The sequence below is a fragment of the Microtus oregoni genome, unplaced genomic scaffold (assembly GCF_018167655.1).
Source record: "Microtus oregoni isolate MIOR12 unplaced genomic scaffold, Mior012 000012F_ref0000307, whole genome shotgun sequence".
NCBI classification, from domain to species: domain Eukaryota; kingdom Metazoa; phylum Chordata; class Mammalia; order Rodentia; family Cricetidae; genus Microtus; species Microtus oregoni.
Genome location: NW_024543071.1, coordinates 45,631,263 through 45,657,473, shown reverse-complemented (window position 1 = coordinate 45,657,473; position 26,211 = coordinate 45,631,263). Strand labels below are relative to the sequence as shown.

The following is a 26,211-nucleotide window of genomic DNA, read 5'->3' as shown; positions in this document are numbered from 1 at the left end:
GACCTGCTGCTTGTTATTTGCTCTAAACAGGCTCTGTGTGGATGCATATTTATAGGTAAGAATTTATCATAGAAGAATGGTGAGTCCTAGTCCTTTCTCTCATACAAGGTGGAAAAAATCAAACGTTGGTTTTAGAAAGGAAATATTGATCTTTTTGTGGGCGTCTATACAGTGAAAAAGGGGAGTTTATTCAACTTGAGAAGTGCATATACCTACTAATATGTACCATAGAGAAAATCTTTAATTTTTATTTTCAGATTATAATTTGAATACACGATTTCTTTTCCTCACTCCAAACTTCCTACATACCCCTCCCTGCTCTCTTTCAAATTCATGGCCTCTTTTTCAACTAGTGTTTGTTGAATGTAAATATTTATATACATATATATTTCTAAATATAACTAACCTGTTCTGTAAAACTGTAGCTGTACGTATATTTTAGGACTGATTTGACACTGAATAACGAAATGGTGTGCTCTTCCTTGGGAAAGGCAACCTCTTCATTTCCCAGATTTCCTCCCTGGACTGTAGTTCTTTGTGTAGTTTTGAGGGATTTGGACTTTCTCTATCCAGTTTGATGTGTTTGTTGATGTCAAATTTCTTGAAAGATCTATGGCAGGTTTCCATTCCAAACGGATAAGAACTACGGAGATATTGTGAAAGCTTGGCAGTACATTTGGTTAGCAAAATTTGCAAAGAAGTATTATGCTCCAGCAACTGTTATTCAGTTTCAATAGCACAGGGATGATGGACAATTCAAAATGTCTTTAATTTTTTTTATTGGATACTTACAAGGAGAATAAAATGTCTCAGACAAATCTAAGAAGGAAAATGATGAGAAATATGAAGAACATAAAGTGCTTTCACTGCTAATGGATATTATCTAAAAAAGAAAGCTAGCCTAAAAGATTTGATCTATATTGTTATGTGGTGAGCTATTTCTAAAATTTTGATTTTCATCTTAATTTATTTTTTGCATTCTTCCATATTCTGATGATTAATGTTTGTGAAATATACATAAACTCATACATAATTAATCAAATTCTGTGTACTACTTTATTTTTTGTTTCATTCTTTTAGTTTAATACTTCTCCACTTCTACATATATACAATAAATTTTATATTAATAGTTACTTAGAGTAGTGACAGACCATGAGCTTATAATTATACAATCTCATCATAGATTGGATATAATCACTGCCTTTTTGTTTCATTCCTTAAAGGTTTTATAAAATCTACTCTTTGAATTCATTTTCTTTGACTAGTTCTATGTATATTTTCAATAAAGTAAAAACTCTGTCTAGAGACCCTAAAGACCACAGTGGATTTTATCCACTAACAATGCTAAGATTTCCTATTCCTAAAGCCTCTTGAGACTTCAATCTGCTCCTTTAACTGGACATCACACTTGTGTTGTCATTGCACATTATTATTTGTTATTTGTGTGTGTGTTTCTGTATTTCTCACACATTCTCATGCTATCCAGTTTGCTGACATTATAACAAAGCCTATGATTTTATACCAAATTTACTTTGCCTTTTGTGTTTGTGACACTCTCAGAAAAATGTTTTTAGTGGAAAAAAATCAGTTGCCTATAGGAATATTAGACCCATACTATGTTGTTATGCTCCAGGACATTAGAATAAATGTAAGAAACCTTTTCACTACCTTTACCAAGAGATAAAATATTGCCACTGGCATCTACTAAAGATCTGTGGATTCTGTTGTATGATCAGCAGGGTACATGATTGTCTTCAAAAACAAAGAATGAATTATCTTGGCCAAAATACTATAGAGTCCAATTTGAATATCTCTACTCTAATGTTACCAAGAAATACAAATAAAAGGCATGTATTAACATTACCATGAATGAGGAAAAGAATACTATACAGAAACTACAGACAATATAAGAATGGTAAGAAAATAGCAAGACAAGTAATGCTAAATGTTGCTTGAAAAACATAGAAATTTACTGATATAGAAGCTTCTTAGAATATATATGTATATGAAAATAATTTAAATGGAGTCTCCAAAAAATATGGGAGACAGGGCCCCAACTAGATATCATAAATCATGAAATTAAACCTCTAGAGGCAGGATCACATAGAATCTTTTTGAGTTATTGGCCAAGGGGTCCCATGGAATTCCAAGACATCACAGGCTATAGTAAATTCATTGGTTACTCTCTATAATCTGATGGTAAGACCCTATTGCTAAGACCAACACTTACTTATAGCATTGAGAATAGAGGAGTTGAGCTTGTGCAAAATGAGAAGTTTCACACTACTGAATAGTGTCCATGTTACAGGAAGATACTTTGCACAGCACTGGAAGAGAAAGGTAATCATCAACATTTCCCAGCTACAAACCCTGTGACCTACCTGCAATACACGCCAGTACAATAATGGCACAAATGTTATAGGAATAACCAATCACTGTTAAAAATCACATTTAAGGCCCTCTCTGTCTAATGTAGCATGTGCCTGATAGTGCTACTATGGCCAAGAACCAAGGATAGATAGACCATGACCTTGGGGATAACACATTGTATTATTCTACTAAAGGAACATAGAAAAAACGATTCCTAATAACATACTGCTATACCCATAGATCAGTACTCTCTCAACTCATATCACAGAAAGTTCTTCTTCTAGTATATGGGAATTAGCCCAGTGATTCAAAACTAGACAATGTGATGAGGATGATTTTGGAGCCTTTTGTCATAAATAAGACGTTTTTATCATTTTTTATTGAGCTCTACATTTTTTTCTGCTCCCCTCCCTATCTCCTTCCTCCCCTTCAACCCTCTCAGTTTCGTCAAACCCCTCCTTTAAAGACTCAGGGATCTATGTGAAAGAGAAGGGTAAAAGATTATAATAGCCAGAGGGGATTGATAATTCCAAGGCAATGGTGTCTTTCAGACACAATGGGACTAATGCATTCATGAACTCACAGAGACTATGGCAACACACCAAGACTTACATAGATTCAGATCAGATGGGGTCCCACCACTGAGATAGAGAAATACAGTGAGCACAGGGTCCCACCTACAACCAAGGAGATAGCATTTGGAAAATGACAGCTTCTGTCAAAAGCAAAATCTGTTTTCTCAAATGAGGTGTCACTGGGTATACTAACTATACAAAACAAACTTTCTGGCATTTTCATGAAACTTTTGTTTTCTTTTGCTTTTTTTTTGGTACTTTTTATTGTTCTTTTGCCAATTTTTTATTATTTTTATTTTTGTTTCATGCTGTATTTTTCATTTTTGTTTCTGGGTTTATATTTGAGAGAAGAAGAGAGAGACAGAGACAGAGACAGAGAACATGAAATTGAGTGGGTAAGGAGGTGGGGAGGATCTGGAAGGAGTTGGAGTTGGGGAGGAGGAAAAAATTCAAATATATTTCATGAACATAATTACTAATAAAAAGAAGAAAAATGGGCATCAATTTAAATAGTCCTATGATGGAGGAAGGTCATTGGTTAAATAAAAAGAAACTGCTTGGTCCTCATTGGTTAGAAGATAGGTGGGAGGAGTAAACAGAAAAGAACGCTGGTAGGAAGAGGAAGTGAGCTCAGACTCCACAGCTCTCCTCTTGGGAGCAGATGCCTCAGAGAGATGCCATGCTCCCAGCTCCCAGGCAGACGGATGCAATGAAGCTCCAACCCAGGTTGGACATAGGCTAGAATCTTCCCGGTAAGCGCACCTAGGGCCGCTACACAGATGATTAGAAATGGGCTAAATTAATATGTGAGAATTAGCCTAGAAGAGGCTAGATAGAAATGGGCCAAGCAGTGATTAAAAGAATACAGTGTCCGTGTAATTATTTTGGGGCATAAGCTAGCCAAGCAGGCGACCGGGGTGCTGGGAACGCAGCCCCGTCGCTCCTATTTCTACAGTCATATAACCTCTTAATTATAGTATCACAATAGTTATTTAAAGTCTTCCAATGCAAAAAAAAATAGCACAGGGTCAGATGTTTTTAGCACAGAAATCTATCAGACTTTCAAAGATAAGCTAATGACAATAGTCATCAAATTATTTCACAATAGAAATGGATGAAATATTGCCAAATGCATTTTATGAGGGCACAATTACCATCATAAACCACACAAAAATTCAAAAAAGAACAAGAATTACCGACTAATTTCCTTTAGGAACATTGATGTAAAACTATTTTTTAGAATGCAAATCAAATCTAAGAACACATCCAAAAGATTATCCACCATGCCCAAGTAGGTTTCACCCCAGAGATGAATGGAAAGCTTTACATATGAAAATCAATCAATGTAATCCTACATATAAACAAACTGACATCAAAAAACCACACGATTATCTAATCTGATGTCCCCTACCAAAAAAGAGCTTTTGAAGAAAATCCAAAGCATCTTTATGATATAAATCTTGGCGAGAGTAGGGATATAAGAACTATACCTCAGGGGGCTGGAGAGATGGCTCAGCGGTTAAGAGCATTGCCTGCTCTTCCAAAGGTCCTGAGTTCAATTCCCAGCAACCACATGGTGACTCATAACCATCTGTAATGAGATCTGGTGCCCTCTTCTGGCCTGCAGACATACAGACAGAATATTGTATACATAATAAATAAATAAATATTAAAAAAAAAAAAAGAACTATACCTCAATATAATAATGGCAATTTACAGCAAACTTATTTAAACAAACTGAAATTAAATGGACAGCAACTCAAAACAAGTCCAGTAAACATTGAACAAGACAAGGTTGTCCACACTCCCCATAAAAATTCAATAGAGTACTAGAAGATCTAGCTAGTGCAATAGACAACTGAAGGAGATCAAGGGAAATACAAGTTATCCAGGAAAACATCCAAGAATCACGATTTACAGATATAAGAGACCACAAAATTTCTATGAGGGAACTCTAACAGCTGATACATACCTTCAGCAGTGAAGAAACTGGGTATGACCACAAAAAAGAAGATATGAGAAAAGGCTGGTGTAGATCCAGATCCTACTAGTTTAGTATGGCTATGATCTAAATGTTTGCATCTCTTCAAAGGTCCTATGTTGGAAGGTTTTGCCAATATGATGGGTTATAACAGGAGCTGGAGCCCTTTGGGTAGGTTCTGTGCCACCTTTTCAGATGTTATGAATGCCTTCATAGGTTAAGCTCCTGAGAGCAAACCTACTCCTTCTGTCCCAAGAAGGCACAGCTAGAGGGTGTATCTAACAGAAAACAGAGTTCTACAGGACAAGAAACATGCCAATGTCTTGATCACGGATTTCTCAGCCCTGTGAGAAATAAATTCCCGATGTTTATATGCCTGTGACTCCTTATTTTACAGGTAGTCTGGACACACTGTGTAAAGGTCTTCCCATTCCTGACTTGCTATTGTCGCTAATCTTTTCATCTAAGGTATCAGAAGAGATGTTCTACTTACAGGGTTCTCAGATGCTCCAGGTTCTGGAGAACTCCCTGAGGAAGCACCTGCCTGAGACCTTAAAGGTGAGAATAGAATGTTTTCATAGAAACTGAGGACCACACCGCGGTAAGGCAGAGGAGGGAAAGAGTCAAGACTCACTGAGCACTGGTACCATGACATTCCTCTCTCCTATGTTTATGCCACCAGAGCAGAAAGAAGTCTCAATAATGTCACCTGCATAACATTAAAAAATCAAAGTTCTGCTCCCCATTGTCTAAAACAAATGTCACTGTTTACTCCCAAAGGATAATCACAATTTGTGTGAGACCCAGTCACAGCATAAAAACTTGAAAGAATGTTAAAGATATACGTCAATAATAGTGTTTGCCTAACCTGTGCAAGGTTCTAGGTTTAATTGCCAGTAGAGAAAAATAATTTTCCTGATTCTTAAACGACAAATACTATTTAGTTGAAATCATATTGAATGATACTAAATAAAAGGATTCTCATCTTATTTAAATTTTGGCTCTAGCAGGGGAAGATGTTTTTTTGTGGCTATTAACAGGATTTTTTTTTATTGATTCCTATTGAACTCTACATTTTTCTCTGCTCCCCTCACTGACTCTCCCCTCCCCCCTTCATGGCACCCATGCTCCCAATTTACTCACGAGATCTTGTCTTTTTCTACTTCCCATGTAGATTAGATCTATGTAAGTCTCTCTTAGTGTCCTCATTGTTGTCTAAGTTCTCTGGGATTGTGGTTTGTAGTCTGGTTTTCTTTGCTTTATGTTTAAAAGGGACCTATTAGTGAGTACATATGATGATTGTCTATTTATGTCTGGGTTACCTCTCTCAAAAAAAATGTTTTCTAGCTCCATTCAATTTCTTGTAAAATTCAAGATGTCATGTTTTTCTGCTGTGTTAAGTACTCCATTGTGTAAATGTACCACATTTTCCATATCCATTCTTCAGTCGAAGGGCATTTAGGTTGTTCATTACACCAGGTAGTCCACGAATTTTCAATCAGAGTGCCTCAGCCTCCCTATTATCTGAGATAACAGACATGTATTACTAACCCTAACTAAATCTTAACTTAGATGAAAAACAGTGATCTACACATATCAACAGCCAGATAATGCAGATCTAAAAATAATATAGTATCAATAATAAAGCAGCAATCACAAAAGTGCTTCAAGGCATAGTAAGAAAAACACTTCCAATGAATGGAAACCATTTTTGAAATGGCTCATCGTCATAAAATTTGTCTGCACATGAAAAGAAATAAATCTGATATCCATGAAAAACTTTTATTAGATTCTACATCAAGAGAGTTAATGAGTTTATTAGTAAATTGCATCATTTTTATATTTTATCTCAATGTTTAAAAGATACTGTTTTTACAATAAGCAACTGGACACTAGGAAACATTTGAAAAACTCATCTATTACATCTTTCCAAAAGTTTCATATTTTCATTGTAATGATCTTTGTTCTAGTCAAATATGCTGCAGCTTCCTACTTCTTTGCAATATGATGACATTTCTGCTGGCTTGAAATATTTAGGTTTATGGGACTGTCTTCCACATGAATCAGGGAAACCCATTCAAGCTGAAGGCTCTGGTGGACAAGTGGCCTGATTTTAATACTGTTGTTATTCGACCTCGGGAGGAGGTAAGTTGCAATATAGAATAAATATGCCTGTATCTCCACATGTGTTGCATTCCTAGCATGTGTCTGGCTGGATGGTTGATGCTACTGCCTAATCCCATCATAAAATATAGAAGTGAATTGTACTAATTTAAATCAAACCCCTGCCTGAAGGATAATTCACAAAAGTCCACAAAAATTACAGAATGTTATAAAATGTTCAAGAAGGGAAATACACAAAGGTGTAGTAATAAGCCATGGAGAATGGTAGCTAAAGGTACAGATGGTACACTTTCATTTTTATCCACGCTTTTGTTTTACTTGGCAGCATAGTTCCTCCATCAGCAGTGGCTGATTAGAACTGTGAGCACACTTTATCACTTCATTATTTCTTATGTCTTATTTGTAGGAGTTAGAGGCAACTTATTGGAAGTATTATCAACATAAGATCATGTTGATACACAAAAAAATGGCTTGATCTTTTATTATAAACATCAAAACAACATTTCCCTAGGGCTGGAGAGATCACTCAGTGGTTAAGAGCACTTGCTGTTCTTGCAGAGAACTAGGGTTTGGATCCAGGCACCCATATGGTGGCTTCCAACTGTGAGGAATTCCAGTTATATGAAATCTGACACCCTCTTCTCATCTCAACAGGCAACACTCACATACATACATGCAAGCAAAATATTTATATCTGTACAATAAAAGAAGGAAGTCTTTAGAGAAAAGGGCATAACCTAGGCTAGGTTTGTATATTGTAACAAGTTAGTTCTTAGTTCCATTGTCAACTATTATCTTAGGATAAAACAGATTTCAATGAAAAAAATACAAAATAAAATAACCGGACTTAAAACAATCCAGCTATTTCCTAATCCATGATAAAATTTCATTGTAATATCAGCTTCCCTTTGAGATGCTGCTCTGCTTTCTATATCAGTTATCTACAGCAAAGACAATAAAAGAAGGTAGGAAAAAGAAAGGTTAGGGTGGTTGATGTTACAGGGAGAGAATTAGAGTTTATTCTCAATACCAAGTGGAAAAACATTTGCCAATGTGAGTGTTGAAGATGGCTTAAAAATTTAATAAGGCAGAACAAGAAAATCAGTAATTATATCTGCAGTATCTTTATACAGTATACAACATTTTAGTTAATATTTCATGAAAATTAGAGGAGTAAAAGCATTCAGATTATACAGTAGTAGAAATAATATTTCTGTGATATGTTCTTTCCTATTCAAGTAGTCCCATTTCGGATTTGCAAACTTGTTCCATGTATGTCTAAATATGTACATATATATGCATATATATGCTCATTTCCTTGCTTTATGAGGTTGTCATTTACTTAAAAATAATAAGCTTTTTTGAAGTACTATATAGAGTACTAGCTTTAGCATTGGGTCCCTATTTATAGGTGCATATTCTGATTCTGTTTTCAGTATAGACTTTAATATCAGAGTATTCATAGCCCAGAGCACGGAGTATTCTTTTTTTTTTAGCATATTTTTTATTGCGAAAAGAAGAAAAAAAAACATAAACAAAAAACAAGTTTCCACCTCCTCCCAGCCTCCCATTTCCCTTCCCCTCCTCCCACCCTTCTCCCCCTCCTCCCACCCTTCTCCCCCTCCTCCCAGCCTTCTCCCCCTCCCCCAACTCCTCTCTCCCTCCCTCTCCTGTCCACAGAGCAGTCCGGGTTCCCTGCCCTGTGTTAAGTCCTAGGTCCTCCCCCCTCCGTCCATATCCAGGAAGGTGAACATCCAAACTGGCTAGGCTCCCACAAAGCCATCACATTAAGTAGGAACAAAACCCCCTGCCACTGTCCTTGGTGTCTCATCAGCCCTCATTGTTCGCCATGTTCAGAGAGTCCGGTTTTATCCCATGCTTTTTCGGTCACAGTACAGCTGGCCATGGTGAGCTCCCAATAGATCAGCTCCACTGTCTCAGTGGGTGGATGCACGCCTCGGGGCCCCGAATTCTTTGCTCATGTTCTCCCTCCTTCTGCTCCTCCTTGGGACCTTGGGAGCTCAGTCCAGTGCTCCTGTGTGGGTCTCTGTCTCTATCTCTATCCATCACCAGATGAAGATTCTATGATGATATGCAAGATATTCGTCAATATTGCTCTAGGATAGGGTCATTTCAGGTTCCCAATCCTCAGCTGCCCAAGGAACTAACTGGGAACCTCATCTTGGGCACTAGGGAGCCCCTCTAGGGTCAAGTCTCTTGCCCACCCTAAAGTGGCTCCCTTAACTAAGAATTGTGGTTCCGTGCTCTCCTATCCACCTTTCCTTTATCCCAATACTCCTGTTTCCCCAGGTCCCCCCTCCTTCCCTTCTACCTTTTCTCTCCCCATCTCCCCTTACCCCCATCCCACCCCACCCCCAAGATCCCATTTTCTTCCCGGAAATTTGGTCTACTTCCCTTAGCCAAGAGGACAACTATATGTTTTTCCTTGGGTTCACCTTCTTACTTAGCTTCTTTAGGTTCACCTATTGTAGCCTCCGTGGTCCTTATTTATGGCTAGAAACCAATTATGAGTGAGTACATCCCATATTCATCTTTTTGGGTCTGGGACACCTCACTCAGGATAGTGTTTTATATTTCCATCCATTTGCATGCAAAATTCGAGAAGTCATTGTTTTTTACCGCAGCATAGTACTCTAGCGTGTATATATTCCATACTTTCTTCATCCATTCTTCCATTGAAGGACATCTAGGTTGTTTCCAGGTTCTGGCTATTACAAATAATACTGCTATGAACATAGTTGAACAAATGCTTTTGTCATTTGATAGAGCATCTCTTGGGTATATTCCCAAGAGTGGTATTGCTGGGTCCAGGGATAAGTTGATCCCGAATTTCCTGAGAAACCGAAACACTGACTTCCACAGTGGTTGCACAAGATTGCATTCCCACCAGCACTGGATGAGGGTACCCGTTCCTCCACAGCCTCTCCAGCAAAGGTTATCCTTGGTGTTTTTGACTTTAGCCATTCTGACAGGTGTAAGATGATATCTCAAAGTTGTTTTGATTTGCATTTCCCTGATTGCTAAGGAAGATGAGCACGACCTTAAGTGTCTTTTGGCCATTTGAACTTCTTCTGTTGAGAATTCTCTGTTCAGTTCAGTGCCCCATTTTTTAATTGGGTTAATTAGCATTTTAAAGTCTAGTTTCTTGAGTTCTCTATATATTTTGGAGATCAGACCTTTGTCTGTTGCGGGGTTGGTGAAGATCTTCTCCCAGTCAGTAGGTTGCCTTTGTGTCTTAGTGACCATGTCCTTTGCTTTACAGAAGCTTCTCAGTTTTAGTAGGTCCCATTTATTCAATGTTGCCCTTAATGTCTGTGCTTCTGGGGTTATACATAGGAAGCGATCTCCTGTGCCCAGCTCCTGTAGGGTACTTCCCACTTTCTCTTCTATCAGGTTCAGTGTGTTCGGGCTGATATTGAGGTCTTTAATCCATTTGGACTTGAGTTTTGTGCACGGTGAGAGATATGGGTCTATTTTCATTCTTCTACAGGTTGACATCCAGTTGTGCCAGCACCATTTGTTGAAGATGCTTTCTTTCTTCCATTGTATACTTTTAGCTCCTTTATCGAAAATAAGGTGTTCATAGGTTTGTGGGATAAAATCCGGGTCTTCTATACGATTCCATTGGTCGACTTTTCTGTTTTTATGCCAGTACCACACTGTTTTCATTACTGTAGCTCTGTAATAGAGTATGAAGTCAGGGATGATAATGCCTCCAGAAGCTCCTTTATTGTATAGGATTGTTTTGGCTATCCTGGGTTTTTTGTTTTTCCATATAAAGTTGATTATTGTCTTCTCCAGATCTGTGAAGAATTTTGATGGCATCTTGATGGGGATTGCATTGAATCTATAAATTGCCTTTGGTAGAATTGCCATTTTTACTATGTTGATCCTCCCAATCCAAGAGCAAGGGAGGTCCATCCATTTTTTGGTATCCTCTTCAATTTCTTTCTTCAATGCCTTAAAGTTCTTGTCAAATAGATCTTTCACTTCCTTGGTTAGATTTACCCCAAGATATTTTATGCTGTTTGTGGCTATCGTGAATGGTGAAGCTTCTCTGATTTCCCTCTCTGCTTCCATATCCTTTGTGTATAAGAGGGCGACTGATTTTTTGGAGTTGATCTTGTATCCTGCCACATTACTAAAGGTGTTTATCAGCTGTAAAAGTTCTTTGGTGGAGTTTTGGGGGTCGCTTAAGTACACTATCATATCATCTGCAAATAACGAAAGTTTAACTTCTTCCTTTCCAATTCGAATCCCCTTGATCCCATTATGTTGTCTTATTGCTATTGCTAGAACTTCAAGCACTATATTGAAGAGGTATGGCGAGAGTGGACAGCCTTGCCGTGTTCCTGAGTTAAGTGGGATGGCTTTGAGTTTCTCTCCATTTAATTTGATGTTAGCTGTCGGCTTGATGTATATAGCTTTTATTATATTTAGGTATGACCCTTGTATCCCTAATCTCTCCAAGACTTTTATCATAAAGGGATGTTGAATTTTGTCAAATGCTTTTTCAGCATCTAATGAAATGATCATATGGTTTTTTTCTTTCAGTTTATTTATATGCTGGATTACATTGATAGATTTTCGTATGTTGAACCAGCCCTGCATCTGAGGAATGAAGCCTACTTGATCATAATGGATAATTTTTCGGATGTGTTCTTGGATTCGATTTGCCAGTATTTTGTTGAGGATTTTTGCGTCGATATTCATGAGTGAGATTGGCCTGTAGTTCTCTTTCCTGGTTGAGTCTTTGAGTGGTTTTGGTATCAGAGTAATTGTGGCTTCATAAAAGGAATTTGGTAATGACCCTTCTGTTTCTATATTGTGGAATACATTAAGGAGTATAGGTATTAGGTCTTCTTGGAAGTTCTGGTAGAATTCTGCATTGAAACCATCTGGTCCTGGGCTTTTTTTGGTAGGGAGGTTTTTGATAACAGCTTCTAATTCTTTGCGACTGACAGGTCTGTTTAGATTGTTCACCTGGTCCTGGTTTAGTTTTGGTAAATGGTATTTATCTAAAAAAGCATCCATTTCTTTTACATTTTCCAGTTTTGTGTCATACAGGCTTTTGTAGTAAGATCTAATGACTCTCTGAATTTCCTATGTGTCTGTGGTTATGTCCCCCTTTTCATTTCTGATCTTATTAATTTGCGTGTTCTCTCTCTGTCGTTTGATTAGTTTGGATAGGGGTTTATCAATCTTGTTGATTTTCTCCAGGAACCAGCTTTTTGTTTCATTGATTCTTTGGATTGTTTTCTGTGTTTCTATTTTGTTGATTTCAGCCCTCAATTTGATTATTTCCAGTCTTCTACTCCTCCTAGGTGAGTCTGCTTCCTTTTTTTCTAGAGCTTTCAAGTGGGCTGTTAAGTCTCCAATATGTGCTTTCTCTGTTTTCTTTAGGTGGGCACTTAGTGCTATGAACTTTCCTCTCAGGACTGCTTTCATAGTGTCCCATAAGTTTGAGTATGTTGTTTCTTTATTTTCATTGAATTCAAGGAAGACTTTAATTTCTTTCTTTATTTCTTCCTTAATCCAGGTATGGTTCAGTAGTTGACTGTTCAGTTTCCATGAGTTTGTAGGCTTTCTGGGGGTAGCATTGATGTTGAATTCTAACTTTAATCCATGGTGATCTGATAAGACACAGGTGGTTACTAATATTTTTTTGTAACTTTGTAAGTTAGCTTTGCTTCCGAGTATGTGGTCAATTTTCGAGAAGGTTCCATGAGCTGCAGAGAAGAATGTATATTCTTTCCTCTTCAGGTGGAATAATCAATAGATGTCTGTTAAGTCCATTTGCTTCATTACCTCCATTAATTCTCTAATTTCTCTGTTAGGTTTCTGTCTGATTGACCTGTCCATTGGTGAGAGAGGAGTGTTGAAGTCTCCTACTATTAGTGTGTGCAGTTTGATGGCTGCCTTGAGTTTTAGTAATGTTTCTTTTACGTAAGTGGGTGCTTTTATATTAGGGGCATAGATATTCAGGATTGAGACTTCTTCCTGATGAATTGTTCCTGTTATGAGTATAAAATGTCCCTCTCCATCTCTTCTGATTGATTTAAGTTTGAAGTCAACTTTATTAGAAATTAGTATGGCCACACCTGCTTGTTTCTTAGGTCCATTTGCTTGATAAGCCTTTTCCCAGCCCTTTACTCTGAGTAGGTGCCTGTCTTTGTGGTTGAGGTGTGTTTCTTGTAAACAGCAGAATGTTGGATCCTGTTTTCGTATCCAATCTCTTAGCCTGTGCCTTTTTATAGGTGAGTTGAGCCCATTGATATTAAGTGATATTAATGACCAGTGGTTGTTAACTCCAGTCACTTTTTTAGTAGTAGGGTTTGTGTGTTTTCCTTCTTTGATTTGCGCTGATGAAGAGTCTCTAGATGTCTGAGTTATTGTGGTCATTGTTGGACTCCTTGGTTAGTGATTTTCCTTCTATTATTTTCTGTAAGGCTGGATTTGTGGCTACGTATTGTTTAAATTTGTTTTTATCCTGGAAAATTTTGTTTTCTCCATTTATAGTGAATGAAATTTTGGCTGGATATAGTAGTCTGGGCTTGTATCCGTGGTCTCTTAGTTTTTGGAGAACATCTATCCAGGACCTTCTGGCTTTCATGGTTTCCATAGAGAAGTCAGGTGTAAGTCTGATAGGTTTACCTTTATAAGTAACTTGGCCTTATTCCTTTGCGGTTCTTAATATTCTTTCTTTATTCTGTATATTTTGTGTTTTGATTATTATATGGTGAGGGGATGTTTTCTTTTGATCCAGCCTATTTGGTGTTCTGTATGCTTCTTGAACCTTCATAGGTACATCTGTCTTCAGGTTGGGAAAGTTTTCTTCTATAATTTTATTAAGTATATTTTCTGTACCGTTGAGCTGCACTTCTTCTCCTTATTCTACTCCAATTATTCTTAGGTTTCATCTTTTTATTGTGTCCCATATTTCCTGAATGTTTTGTGATGAGAGTTTGTTGGACTTGCTGTTTTCTTTGATCAGAGTGTTTATTTTCTCTATGTTATCCTCAGAATCTGAGATTCTTTCTTCTATCTCTTGTATTCTGCTGGTTATACTTGATTCTGTAGTCTCTATTCGTTTACCTAGATTTTCCATGTCCAGCCGGCCCTCTGTTTGTGTTTTCTTCTTTGCCTCCATTTCAGTTTTCAAGTCATGAACTGTTTCCTTTATCTGCTTGATTGTTTTTCCTTGGTTTCCTAGGGTATCATTCACTGGTTTACTCAATTCCTCGAACTTTCTATTATACTTCTCATCCTTTTCTATAAGGGCGTTTTTTATATGCTGTTTAAGGGTGTCAATCACTTTCATGAAGTCAGTTTTTTCTACTTCTTCTTGATTAAGGTGTTCATGTCCTCCTGTTGTGAGGTCACTGGCTTCTGGTGGTTTCGTGTTGTTTTTCAGATTGTTGGGAGAATTCCTGCATTGGCGTCTGCCCATCTCTTCCTCCCAATACTCCCCTTTGGATCTTCTTTTACAGGATCAGGTCTTCTTGCCCACTGATGTACCTTCCCAGTGATGTCACTCCCCAGAGATGTTTCTCCACAATGATGTTTCACTCGGTGCCCAAATCGATACTCCACGCTGCTTGGTTAGCTCGCGAACAAAGGGCCCACCCTGCTTGCTGCGGGCAGGCTATGGAAACAAAGGAGCTACCTGCCACCCCTTTGACCTTCCGGTTCGGATTCGGTCCCAGTGTCCTAGCAGGCTCGGCAGGGAGGCGCTATGCCCCAAAGGAGGGAGGGAGGGAGGGAGACAGGGGGTGTGGGTATCTGGATGTAAGCTGAATGGGATAGGAAGAGAGAGGCGGTTTGGGCAGTATAGCCCCTGTAGGATGCCAGGAAGTGTGGGCGGGCTGAGGTATGTTCCCAGCTGCCTGCCGCAGCACTCACTCACCACACGGAGTATTCTTTAAGCAAAATGCTTTTCTTTTAATTTGTTATTTTGATTCTTCTAAATGAATTTTATTGCACTCTATTTTTCCTTGAGTTTGAATAATGCTTTTCAGAGTGATTTTACTTTGAATTGTGTCAAGTCTTTTCTTCTTGTTTTTGCACTGTAAATAATTACAACATAAATCCACAGGAGCCCTTACTTTTAAAATTTTAATATCTCACAATGTAGCTGAATACTAAATACCAATATAACCTAACACTAACCCATCCATAAACACTTTGGTTTATTCTTTTTGAAAACAGGACATGGAAGATGACCTTGACCACTACACCAACACTTATCTAGTCTACTCTAAGGATCCCGAGAATTGTCAGAACTTCCTCAGCTCATCAGAAGTCATTAACTGGAAACAACATCTACAGATTCAAAGTAAGAGAGCCAGGGTATATGTGGCTGTTGTTATCTCCTGTGTACACATGGTGGAAGTCACTGTTCCTTTTGAACAACACCTTACATTCCACACACATTTTTGCAAGCTATAGACAATTAGCATGCTGTTATCTGTTTACAAGCTTAGCATCTACCACCTGCAAGGGGAACTCTCAAGAGCTGTGGGAGTAAAGTGTACAAAGGAAATTTTAATGTAGTTTCTTACTGCCTTAGGACTTAAGATTTCTTCTTTAGCATGCCCATATTTTACTAAAGAACATAAACATGGGGGCAATTTAACCTCCCATTCCATCTCTTATTATTATATTGTCACATTTTCAAAGGAATATTTTAGTAAATAAGACTATGCCTTCTAAAGAGGTATGGTCTAAGATTGAATCCTGACTGAACCAGTTGTTATCTCTGTGGGAAGGACTGAGTAATATTTGTTTTGGAGACCAAAGTTTTGTGAGAAAAAAAATGATTATAATACTATTCCAAACATAGACTTTTTTTTATTTCTTTTTTTTTTATTGAGAAAAGGAAAAAAAAAAGTATCCGCCTCCTCCCAACCTACCATTTCCCTCCCCTCCTCCCACCCTACTCCTCCTCCACCCAAACTCCTCTCCCCCTCCCTCTCCAGTCCAAAGAGCAGTCAGGGTTCCCTGCCTGTGGAAAGTCCTAGGTCTGCTCCGCTCCGTCCATGTCTAGGAAGGTGAACATCCAAACTGGCTAGGCTCCCACAAAGCCAGAACATGAAGTAGGATCAAAACCCCGTGCAATTGTCCTTGGCTTCTCATCAGTCCTCATTGTTCGCCATGTTCAAAGTGTCTAGTTTTATCCCATGCTTTTTCAGTCACAGTCAAGCTGGCCTTGGTGAGCTCCCAATAGATCAGCCCCATTGTCTCAGTGGGTGGGTGCACCCCTCGTGGTCCTGACTTCCTTGCTCACTTTCTCCCTCCTTCCACTCCTCATTGGGACCTTGGGGGCTTAGTCCAGTGCTCCAGTGTGGGTCTCTGTCTCTATCTCTATCCATCACCAGATGAAGGTTCTATGGTGATATGCAAGATATTCGTCAGTATTGCTATAGGATAGGGTCATTTCCAGTTCCCTATCCTCAGCTGCCCAAGGGACTATCTGGGGACATCTCCCTGGGCTCCTGGGAGCCAATCTATGGTCAAGTCTCTTGCCAACCCTAAGGTGGATCCTTCAACTAAGAATTGTGTTTCCGTGCTCCCCTGTCCAACCTCCCTTTATCCCAATTCTCCTGTTTCCTCAAGTTCCCCCCTCCTTCCCTTCTCACTTTTCTCTCCCCATCTCCCCTTACCTTCATCCCACCCCACCCCCAAGATCCCAATTTTCTCCACGGCTATTTTGTCTACTTCCCATAGCCAAAAGGATAATTATATGTTTTTCCTTGCGTTCACCTTCTTATTTAGCTTCTTTAGGTTCACGAATTGTAGTCTCCGTGACCCTTATTTATGGCTAGAAACCAATTATGAGTGAGTACATCCCATGTTCATCTTTATTGGGTCTGGGATACCTCACTCAGGATAGTGTTTTCTATTTCCATCCATTTGCATGCAAAATTCGAGAAGTCATTGTTTTTTACCGCAACTTAGTACTCTAATGTGTAGATATTCCATACTTTCTTCATCCATTCTTCCATTGAAGGACATCTAGGTTGTTTCAAGGTTCTGGCTATTACAAATAATACTGCTATGAACATAGATGAACAAATGCTTTTGTCATATGATCGGTCATCTCTTGGGTATATTCCCAGGAGTGGTATTGCTGGGTCCAGGGGTAGGTTGATCCCGAATTTCCTGAAAAACCGAAACACTGATTTCCACAGTGGTTGCACAAAATTGCATTCCCACCAGCAATGGATGAGGGTACCCGTTCCTCCGCATTTCTTTTCAGCAAAGGCTATCATTGGTGTTTTTAACTTTAGCCATTCTGTCAGGTGTAAGTTGATATCTCAAAGATGTTTTGATTTGCATTTCCCTGATTGCTAAGGAGGTTGAGCATGACCTTAAGTGTCTTTTGGACATTTGAACTTCCCCTGCTGAGAATTCTCTGTTCAGTTCAGTGCCCCATTTTTTAATTGGGTTAATTAGCATTTTAAAGTATAGTTTCTTGAGTTCTCTATATATTTTGGAGATCAGACCTTTGTCTATTGCGGGGTTGGTCACGTTCTTCTCCCACTCAGTAGGTTGCCTTTTTGTCTTAGTGACAGTGTCCTTTGCTTTACAGAAGCTTCTCAGTTTTAGTAGGTCCCATTTATTCAATGCTGCCCTTAATGTCTGTGCTTCTGCGGTTATACATAGGAAGCGATCTCCTGTGCCCATCTGATGTAGGATACTTCCCACTTTCTCTTCTATCAGGTTCAGTGTGTTCGGGCTGATATTGAGGTCTTTAATCCATTTGGACTTGAGTTTTGTGCATGGTGATAGATATGGGTCTATTTTCATTCTTCTACAGGTTGACATCCAGTTGTGCCAGCACCATTTGTTGAAAATGCTTTCTTTCTTCCATTGTATACTTTAAGCCCCTTTATCGAAAATGAGGTGTTCATAGGTTTGTGAGTTAAAATCCGGGTCTTCTATACGATTCCATTGGTCGACTTCTCTGTTTTTATGCCAGTACCACACTGTTTTCATTACTGTAGCTCTGTAATAGAGTTTGAAGTCAGGGATGGTAATGCCTCCAGAAGATCCTTTATTGTATAGGATTGTTTTGGCTATCCTGAGTTTTTTTGTTTTTTTTTATTTTTTTTATTTTTGTATTTTTTTATTGAGAAAAGGAGAAAAAAAAAACAAGTTTCCACCTGCTCCCAGCCTCCCATATCCCCCCTCCTCCCACCCTTCTCCCCCTCCTCCCACCTTTCTCTCCCTTCCCCCACTCCTCTCCCCCTCCCTCTCTAGTCCATAGAGCCACCCTACAGTGGCTCCCTTAACTAAGAATTGTGGTTCCGTGCTCCCCTATCCACCCTTCCTTTATCCCAATCCTTCTGTTTCCCCAAGTCCCCCCTCCTTCCCTTGTATCCTGAATTTTTTATTTTTCCATATAAAGTTGATTATTGTCCTCTGCAGATCTGTGAGGAATTTTGATGGGATCTTGATGGGGATTGCATTGAATCTATAAACTGCCTTTGGTAGAATTGCCATTTTTACTATGTTGATCCTCCCAATCCAAGAGCAAGGGAGGTCCATCCATTTTCTGGTATCCTCTTCATTTTCTTTCTTCAATGCCTTATAGTTCTTGTCAAATAGATCTTTCACTTCCTTGGTTACATTTACCCCAAGATATTTCATGCTGGCTATCGTGAAAGGTGAAGCTTCTCTGATTTCCCTCTGCTTCCATATCCTTTGTGTATAAGAGGGCGACTGATTTTTTGGAGTTGATCTTGTATCCTGCCACATTACTAAAGGTGTTTATCAGCTGTAAGAGTTCCTTGGTGGAGTTTTGGGGGTCGCTTATGTACACTATCATATCATCTGCAAATAACGAAAGTTTCACTTCTTCCTTTCCAATTCGAATCCCCTTGATCCCATTATGTTGTCTTATTGCTATTGCTAGAACTTCAAGCACTATATTGAAGAGGTATGGCGAGAGTGGACAGCCTTGTCGTGTTCCTGAGTTTAGTGGGATGGCTTTGTGTTTCTCTCCATTTAATTTGATGTTAGCTGTCGGCTTGCTGTAAATAGCTTTTATTATATTTAGGTATGACCCTTGTATCCCTAATCGCTCCAATACTTTTATCATAAAGGGATGTTGAATTTTGTCAAATGCTTTTTCAGCATCTAATGAAATGATCATATGATTTTTTTCTTTCAGTTTATTTATATGATGGATTACATTGATAGTTTTTCATATGTTGAACCAGCCCTGCATCTCTGGGATGTAGCCCACTTGATCATAATGGATAATTTTTCTAATGTGTTCTTGGTATTTGTTTGCCAGTATATTGTTGAGGATTTTTGCATCGATGTTCATGAGTGAGATTGACATGTAATTCTCTTTCCTGGTTGAGTCTTTGTGTGGTTTTGGTTTCAGAGTAACTGTAGCTTCATAAAAGGAATTTGGTAATAACCCTTCTGTTTCTATATTGTGGAATACATTAAGGAGTATAGGTATTAGTTCTTCTTGAAAGTTCTGGTAGAATTCTGCATTGAAACCATCTGGTCCTGGCTTTTTTTGGTAGGGAGGTTTTTGATAACAGCTTCTAATTCTTTGCGACTGACAGGTCTGTTTAGTTTGTTCACCTGGTCCTGGTTTAATTTTGGTATATGGTATTTATCTAAAAAAGTGTCCATTTCTTTTACATTTTCCAGTTTTGTGTCATACAGGCTTTTGTAGTAAGATCTAATGACTCTCTGAATTTCCTCTGTGTCTGTGGTTATGTCCCCCTTTTCATTTCTGATCTTATTAATTTGTGTATTCTCTCTCTGCCGTTTGATTAGTTTTGATAGGGGTTTATCAATCTTGTTGATATTCTCCAGGAACCAGCTTTTTGTTTCATGGATTCTTTGGATTGTTTTCTGTGTTTCTATTTTGTTGATTTCAGCCCTCAGTTTAATTATTTCCAGTCTTCTACTCCTCCTAGGTGAGTCTGCTTCTTTTTTTTTCTATAGCTTTCAGGTGGGCTGTTAAGTATCCAATATGTGCTTTCTCTGTTTTCTTTAAGTGGGCACTTACTGCTATGAACTTTCCTCTTAGCACTGCTTTCATAGTGTCCCATAAGTTTGAGTATGTTGTTTCTTTTTTTTTCATTGAATTCAAGGAAGACTAATTTCTTTCTTTATTTCTTCCTTAGTCCAGGTATGGTTCAGTAGTTGACTGTTCAGTTTCCATGAGTTTGTAGGCTTTCTGGGGGTAGCATTGTTGTTGAATTCTAACTTTAATCCATGGCGATCTGATAAGACACAGGTGGTTACTAATATTTTTTTGTAACTGTGTGAGTTAGCTTTGTTACTGAGTATGTGGTCAATTTTTGAAAAGGTTCTATGAGCTGCAGAGAAGAAGGTATATTCTTTCTTCTTTGGGTGGAATAATCTATAGATGTCTGTTAAGTCCATTTGCATCATTACCTCCATTATTTCTCTAATTTCTCTGTTAGGTTTCTGTCTGATTGACCTGTCCATTGGTGAGAGAGGAGTGTTGAAGTCTCCTACTATTAGTGTGTGCTGTTTGATGGCTGCCTTGAGTTTTATTAATGTTTCTTTTACGTACATGGGTGCTTTTATATTAGGGACATAGATATTCAGGATTGAGACTTCATCCTGATGAATTATTCCTGTTATGAGTATAAAATGTCCCCCTCCATCTCTTCTGATTGATTTACGTTTGAAGTCAACTTTGTTAGAAATTAATATGGCCACACCTGCTTGTTTCTTATCCATTTGCTTGATAAGCCTTTTCCCAGCCCTTTTCTCTGAGTAGGTGCCTGTCTTTGTGGTTGAGGTGTGTTTCTTGTAAACAGCAGAATGTTGGATCCTGTTTTCGTATCCAATCTCTTAGCCTGTGCCTTTTTATAGGTGAGTTGAGCCCATTGACATTAAGTGATATTAATGACCAGTGGTTGTTAACTCCGGTAACTTTTTTAGTAGTAGGGTTTGTGTGTTTCCCTTCTTTGAGTTGCGCTGGTGCAGGGTCTCTAGATGTCTGAGTTATTGTGGTCATTGTTGGACTCCTTGGTTAGTGATTTTCCTTCTATTATTTTCTGTAAGGCTGGATTTGTGGCTACGTATTGTTTAAATTTGTTTTTATCCTGGAAAATTTTGTTTTCTCCATTTATAGTGAACGAAAGCTTGGCTGGATATAGTAGTCTGGGCTTGCATCCATGGTCTCTTAGTTTTTGCAGTGCATCTATCCAGGACCTTCTGGCTTTCATGGTTTCCATAGAGAAGTCAGGTGTAAGTCTGATAGGTTTACCTTTATAAGTAACTTGGCCTTTTTCCTTTGCAGCTCTTAATATTCTTTCTTTATTCTGTATATATTGTGTTTTGATTATTATATGGCAAGGGGATGTTTTTTTTTTTTGATCCAGCCTATTTGGTGTTCTGTGTGCTTCTTGAACCTTCATAGGTACATCTTTCTTCAGGTTGGGAAAGTTTTCTTCTATAATTTTATTAAGTATATTTTCTAGACCGTTGAGCTGCACTTCTTCTCCTTATTCTACTCCAATTATTCTTAGGTTTGGTCTTTTTATTGTGTCCCATATTTCCTGAATGTTTTGTGATGAGAGTTTGTTGGACTTGCTGTTTTCTTTGATCAGTGCGTTTATTTTCTCTATGTTATCTTCAGAATCTGAGATTCTTTCTTCTATCTCTTGTATTCTGTTGGTTATGCTTGTTTCTGTAGTCTCTATTCGTTTACCTAGATTTTCCATGTCCAGCTGGCCCTCTGTTTGTGTTTTCTTCTTTGCCTCCATTTCAGTTTCAAGTCATGAACTGTATCCATTATCTGCTTGATTGTTTTTCCTTGGTTTCCTAGGGTATCATTCACTTATTTACTCAATTCCTCAAACTTTCTGTTATACTTCTCATCCATTTCTATAAGGGCATTTTTTACATGCTGTTTAAGGGTGTCAATCACTTTCATGAAGTCAATTTTTTCTACTTCTTCTTGATTAAGGTGTTCATGTCCTCCTGTTGTGAGGTCACTGGCTTCTGGTGGTTTCAAGTTGTTTTTCAGATTGTTGGGTGAATTCTTGCCTTGGCGTCTGCCCATCTCTTCCTCCCAATACTCCCCTTTGGATCTTCTTTTACAGGATCAGGTCTTCTTGCACACTGATGTACCTTCCCAGTGATGTCACTCCCCAGTGATGGTTCTCCTGATATCCAGATCGGATCTCCGTGCTGCTTGGTTAGCTCGCACACAAAGGGCCCACCCTGCTTGCTGCAGGCAGGCTATGGAGACAAAGGAGCTACCGCCCTCCCTTTTGCCCTCCCGATTTGGGTTCAGTCCCAGCGCCCTAGCAGGCTGAACTGGGAGGTGCTATGCCACCAAAGAGGGGAGGGAGGGAGTGAGGGAGAAAGACAGGGGGTGGGGGTTCTGGATGTAAGCTGGGTGGGATAGGAAGAGAGAGGAGGTATTGGACAGTATAGCCCCTGCAGGATGAACAGGAAGTGGAGGGGGATGAGGAACGTCTGAGTTCCCTGATCCCCGCTGCCCCCACACTCACTCACCTCAATGATATCTCTCCCGGTGCCCAGATAGAAACTCCGTGCTGCTTGGGTAGCTCGCACACAAAGGGCCCACCCTGCTTGCTGCAGGCAGGCTATGGAGACAAAGGAACTAACGCCCTCCCTTTTGCCCTCCCGATTCGGGTTCGGTCCCAGCGCCCTCCAAACACAGACTTTTTAAGGACTAAATGAGACATTTAATAGAAACTTCTCAGAAATATCCTATGTAGTTATATAGAATTTCAAATTTTCAATATCAGTTCAAAACAACAATTATTTTAGCTTACAATTGCATGCGTAGGAAATTTGGATCGATCTCCATTAGGCAGCTCTGCTAGTCTCACCTGGATTCATACATATGGGCTCACTTGTCTGGAGGGTAATGATGAGCTCATAGAAATAGTTCACCGTGATCCCAAGTCTGGTATTTCATAACAACACTGTGCCAACTCTTAACCTCAGGGATGGAAGTGGATTGACTGACATGCAAATGTCACAAGATCAGGAACAGAAAGTGAAAGTCAACCTCAGTGCACTCTTTGAACCATGTTTACTAAATCACATTCTTCCCATGAACCCAATAAAGTTTTATGACTGAACCAAGGTAATTAAGGTTTAAAGGAGTCATATTCGTGCAATAGATAGATACTGAGAACCTTATACTGATAATTTAATGGATTGAGTACATAGAAATATCCCTTCAATTTCAGTAACCATACTGCTAACTCACCTTGTTTGGTAGCTATATCTGTAGCCTTTTTAAATTTTACATACCAACCACAGTTTCCCCTTCCTCCTCTGTTCTCATTCCCTCCCCTATATTCCTACTACCCCACCCACAATCCACTTCTTCTCAGTTTTCATTCAAAAGGGGTAATTCCTCCCATCGTAGTCAAAAAGCAGGGAATATCAAGTTGAGGCAGGACCAAGCTCCTCCCCACTGCATCGTGGCTGGGCAAGGCTTCCCACCATTGAGAATAGGTTCCAAAGATCCAGCTCATGCATCAGGGACAGGTCCTGGTCCCACTGCTAGGAGCCCACAAACAGACAAAGCTACACAGCTCTCACCCAGATGCAGAACACCAAGGTCGGTTCAATGCAGGCTGTCTAACTGCCTTTTCGGAGTCCTGAGCTCCCACAAGCTCAGGTCAGTTGTCTCTGTGGGTTTCCCATAATGATGTTGAAGCTCCTTGCTCATATAATCCCTCCTTCTTCAGTAGCTGAACTATTGGAGTTTGGCACAGTGCTTGGTTGTGGATCTCTGCGTCTGTTTCCATCAGTTACTTGATGAAGTCTCTATGATGACTATTAGGGAAGTCACCAGTCTGATTACAGGGGAAGGCTGTTCAGGCATCAATTCCACTCTTGCTAGGGGTCTTAGCTGGGGTCATCCTTGTGTTTTTCTGGTAGCTTCCCTGGCACCATATTTGTCTCTAATTTCAAACTCCTTTAGTAAGGGTTTGTGATACCATACAAAACTTAAATTTTAAAAAGGGAATGATATAACCTTTATCATATGAAGCTGATCATGATTTAACACAAGACTTGATGATTCTAAGCTCATATTCCCTTTGAATACACTGAATAGTCTTTCACAAATGTTAAGAAGAATAATGATATATCATTTGCTGCCTTGTTTCCCCATCAAGGTTCACAGTCAAGCCTGGACAAAGTGATAGAAAATCTTGGAGCCATTAATTTGGGCAAGGTCAAGCATACACAGTGCTTTCTCTATATGGTACTTGAAACAGCAAAGAAACTGGCTCCTTCCTTGATGGACGTGAATAACTTAGTGCGCAGAAGTGACAATACCAGGCCCATGTAAGTGTTTCAAAGCTGTTCTGCCCCAATCACTGTCTTACTAATGACATGCCTCCTGTGTTAGATTTCTGAAGTGATCGTTAGAAGGCCACCTTAAAGGATAGGGCTAAAATCAAAGCACATGTGACCCATCATTGTTTTGGAGTCTAGAAGGAAGAAATCAAGATCTGAGCAAGGCTGTGCTGCATTGGAATCCACAGGATAGAATTCCTTATGTTCTTTCCCCACACACATTGTCATTCCAGGAGTACCTGGGCTTTGGGCTGCAATGCTCCACTCACTAAAGTCACTTTCACCTGAGCTTCTTTGTCCTCTGTGTCTTTTCCCCTTTTATTTGTTTTGATGATACTTATCTATAGATTTGGGATGCACAGAACAACTGAGATGAGCGTATATTGAAGTCTTAGACTTGATGTTCACAGATTTTTTTTTCTAAACATGATTATCTGCATAAAGGACTAGCAAGATGTCTTAACATCTAAAGGTGCTTGCTAACAGGTCTAATAACCTGAATTCAATCCATGGGGCCTATATGATGAGAAAGATAACCAACTCCCAATATTAGTATTCTGATTTTCATACATGAACATGTAACATCCATATAAACACACACACATATATATGCATGCAATTAAAAATTTTACTTTCCTATACAAGCTGAATGTAGGTTACCATTTAACTAGCCATGCCTTCACTACCTCTGCTAGCTTTTGCCCTGGTACCTATCCAACCAATGTTTTGCAGAGTAGCTTTCTAATTAATTAACTTTAAATAAGGATCATGTCTCTCTCCTGCTAACAAGATTTCAAAGCTCCCTGACATGCTTTCAAATCTTTCTGAACTTCTCAGCCCACTAAGCTGAGATTTTCATCTATTTCTCAGGCCTTATCTTGTTTCTTCCCTACAAAACTTCCAGACATTTTAAAAAATACTACATATTTTTTTTAAAACATAACCTGTCTTTTAGACATAATTTTAAAATCAGAGGTTCAGCCATTCTTTCAAATTAGTGTTCTCATATAGGTAGTCTAAAGAGGAAGAGGTTGATTTTATAGAATGAGCTAAGCTACAATAACAAAAGCAAATTTTTGTCATTTCAATGTTATTTCCCACATAAAATAGAAAAGGAAGGCACACATTAGAATTTGACAGATTGGTTCACATCAGTTTACTTCATGTTAATTATTTTGGTTAGATTTAGAGGAAAGGGAACCTCATTCAAATTCTCTATCTCTCTCTTTTGCTCACTCACTAGCTCACTCTCTTGCTCTTTGCTTCTCTCTCTCAGAAAGTCAGTTCACACTGTAATATTGGTTAGGTGACATGAAGCATTTATGGGAATGATTTAACATTGTTTCTAGTGTTAGAGCTAAATGCAGACGGTACTGATGCTATGCCATAGCTTTGCTGCAATTCTACTTGACCTTCATGAACTCAGGTCTCCAAGATTAGCTCCTCCCTGTCTAAAACTTCTCTTCCCTATGCAGATCAGTCTTTACACTAATGACTTACTTTGTTATCCAGATCAGCTCACAAGGTGCTTCGTCAGAGTCCTGGATAAATCACTTGAATAAAAGTCACCAATGCGCAAGATTCACATTTATTTTACTCATAGCACTCATGAGTATTTGAAACTAGTTAATTTATTCTACAGATTTGATATTTGATTCATCCTCTACCAATAATGAAAACCCTGCAAGAGTTAGGATCATCAGGAGCTGGCACACGGTGGGTTTTAAACCAATGTATGTTCAGTGAAATCTCTTCATGCAACAACTGAATCCTAATAAAAAT

General features: G+C 38.9%; 1 protein-coding gene across 2 annotated transcripts; it reads left to right on the top strand.

Annotated features, from left to right (window-relative positions):
* LOC121454336 (glycine N-acyltransferase-like protein Keg1) lies at positions 1-26,211 on the top strand. Of its 2 annotated transcripts, none has more exons than XM_041661626.1 (6): positions 1-55; positions 5,395-5,484; positions 6,964-7,071; positions 15,280-15,406; positions 24,246-24,417; positions 25,942-26,211. In XM_041661626.1, exons 2-6 carry the CDS (start codon positions 5,407-5,409, stop codon positions 25,976-25,978), a joined length of 522 nt encoding a protein of 173 aa, XP_041517560.1. In that variant the 5' UTR covers positions 1-55; positions 5,395-5,406; the 3' UTR covers positions 25,979-26,211. The 2 variants fall into 2 exon arrangements, with proteins under 2 accessions (XP_041517560.1, XP_041517561.1); XM_041661627.1 differs by having other exon boundaries at positions 27-55; positions 5,324-5,484.

What these genes read in the sequence shown, in the direction of transcription:
- LOC121454336 (XM_041661626.1), top strand. Translation starts at nt 5,407, where the DNA reads ATGTTCTACTTACAGGGTTCTCAGATGCTCCAGGTTCTGGAGAACTCC. An exon ending in ACCTGCCTGAGACCTTAAAG is followed by an intron (nt 5,485 to 6,963) that starts GTGAGAATAGAA and finishes TGAAATATTTAG; the next exon opens with GTTTATGGGACTGTCTTCCA. An exon ending in ACAACATCTACAGATTCAAA is followed by an intron (nt 15,407 to 24,245) that starts GTAAGAGAGCCA and finishes TTCCCCATCAAG; the next exon opens with GTTCACAGTCAAGCCTGGAC.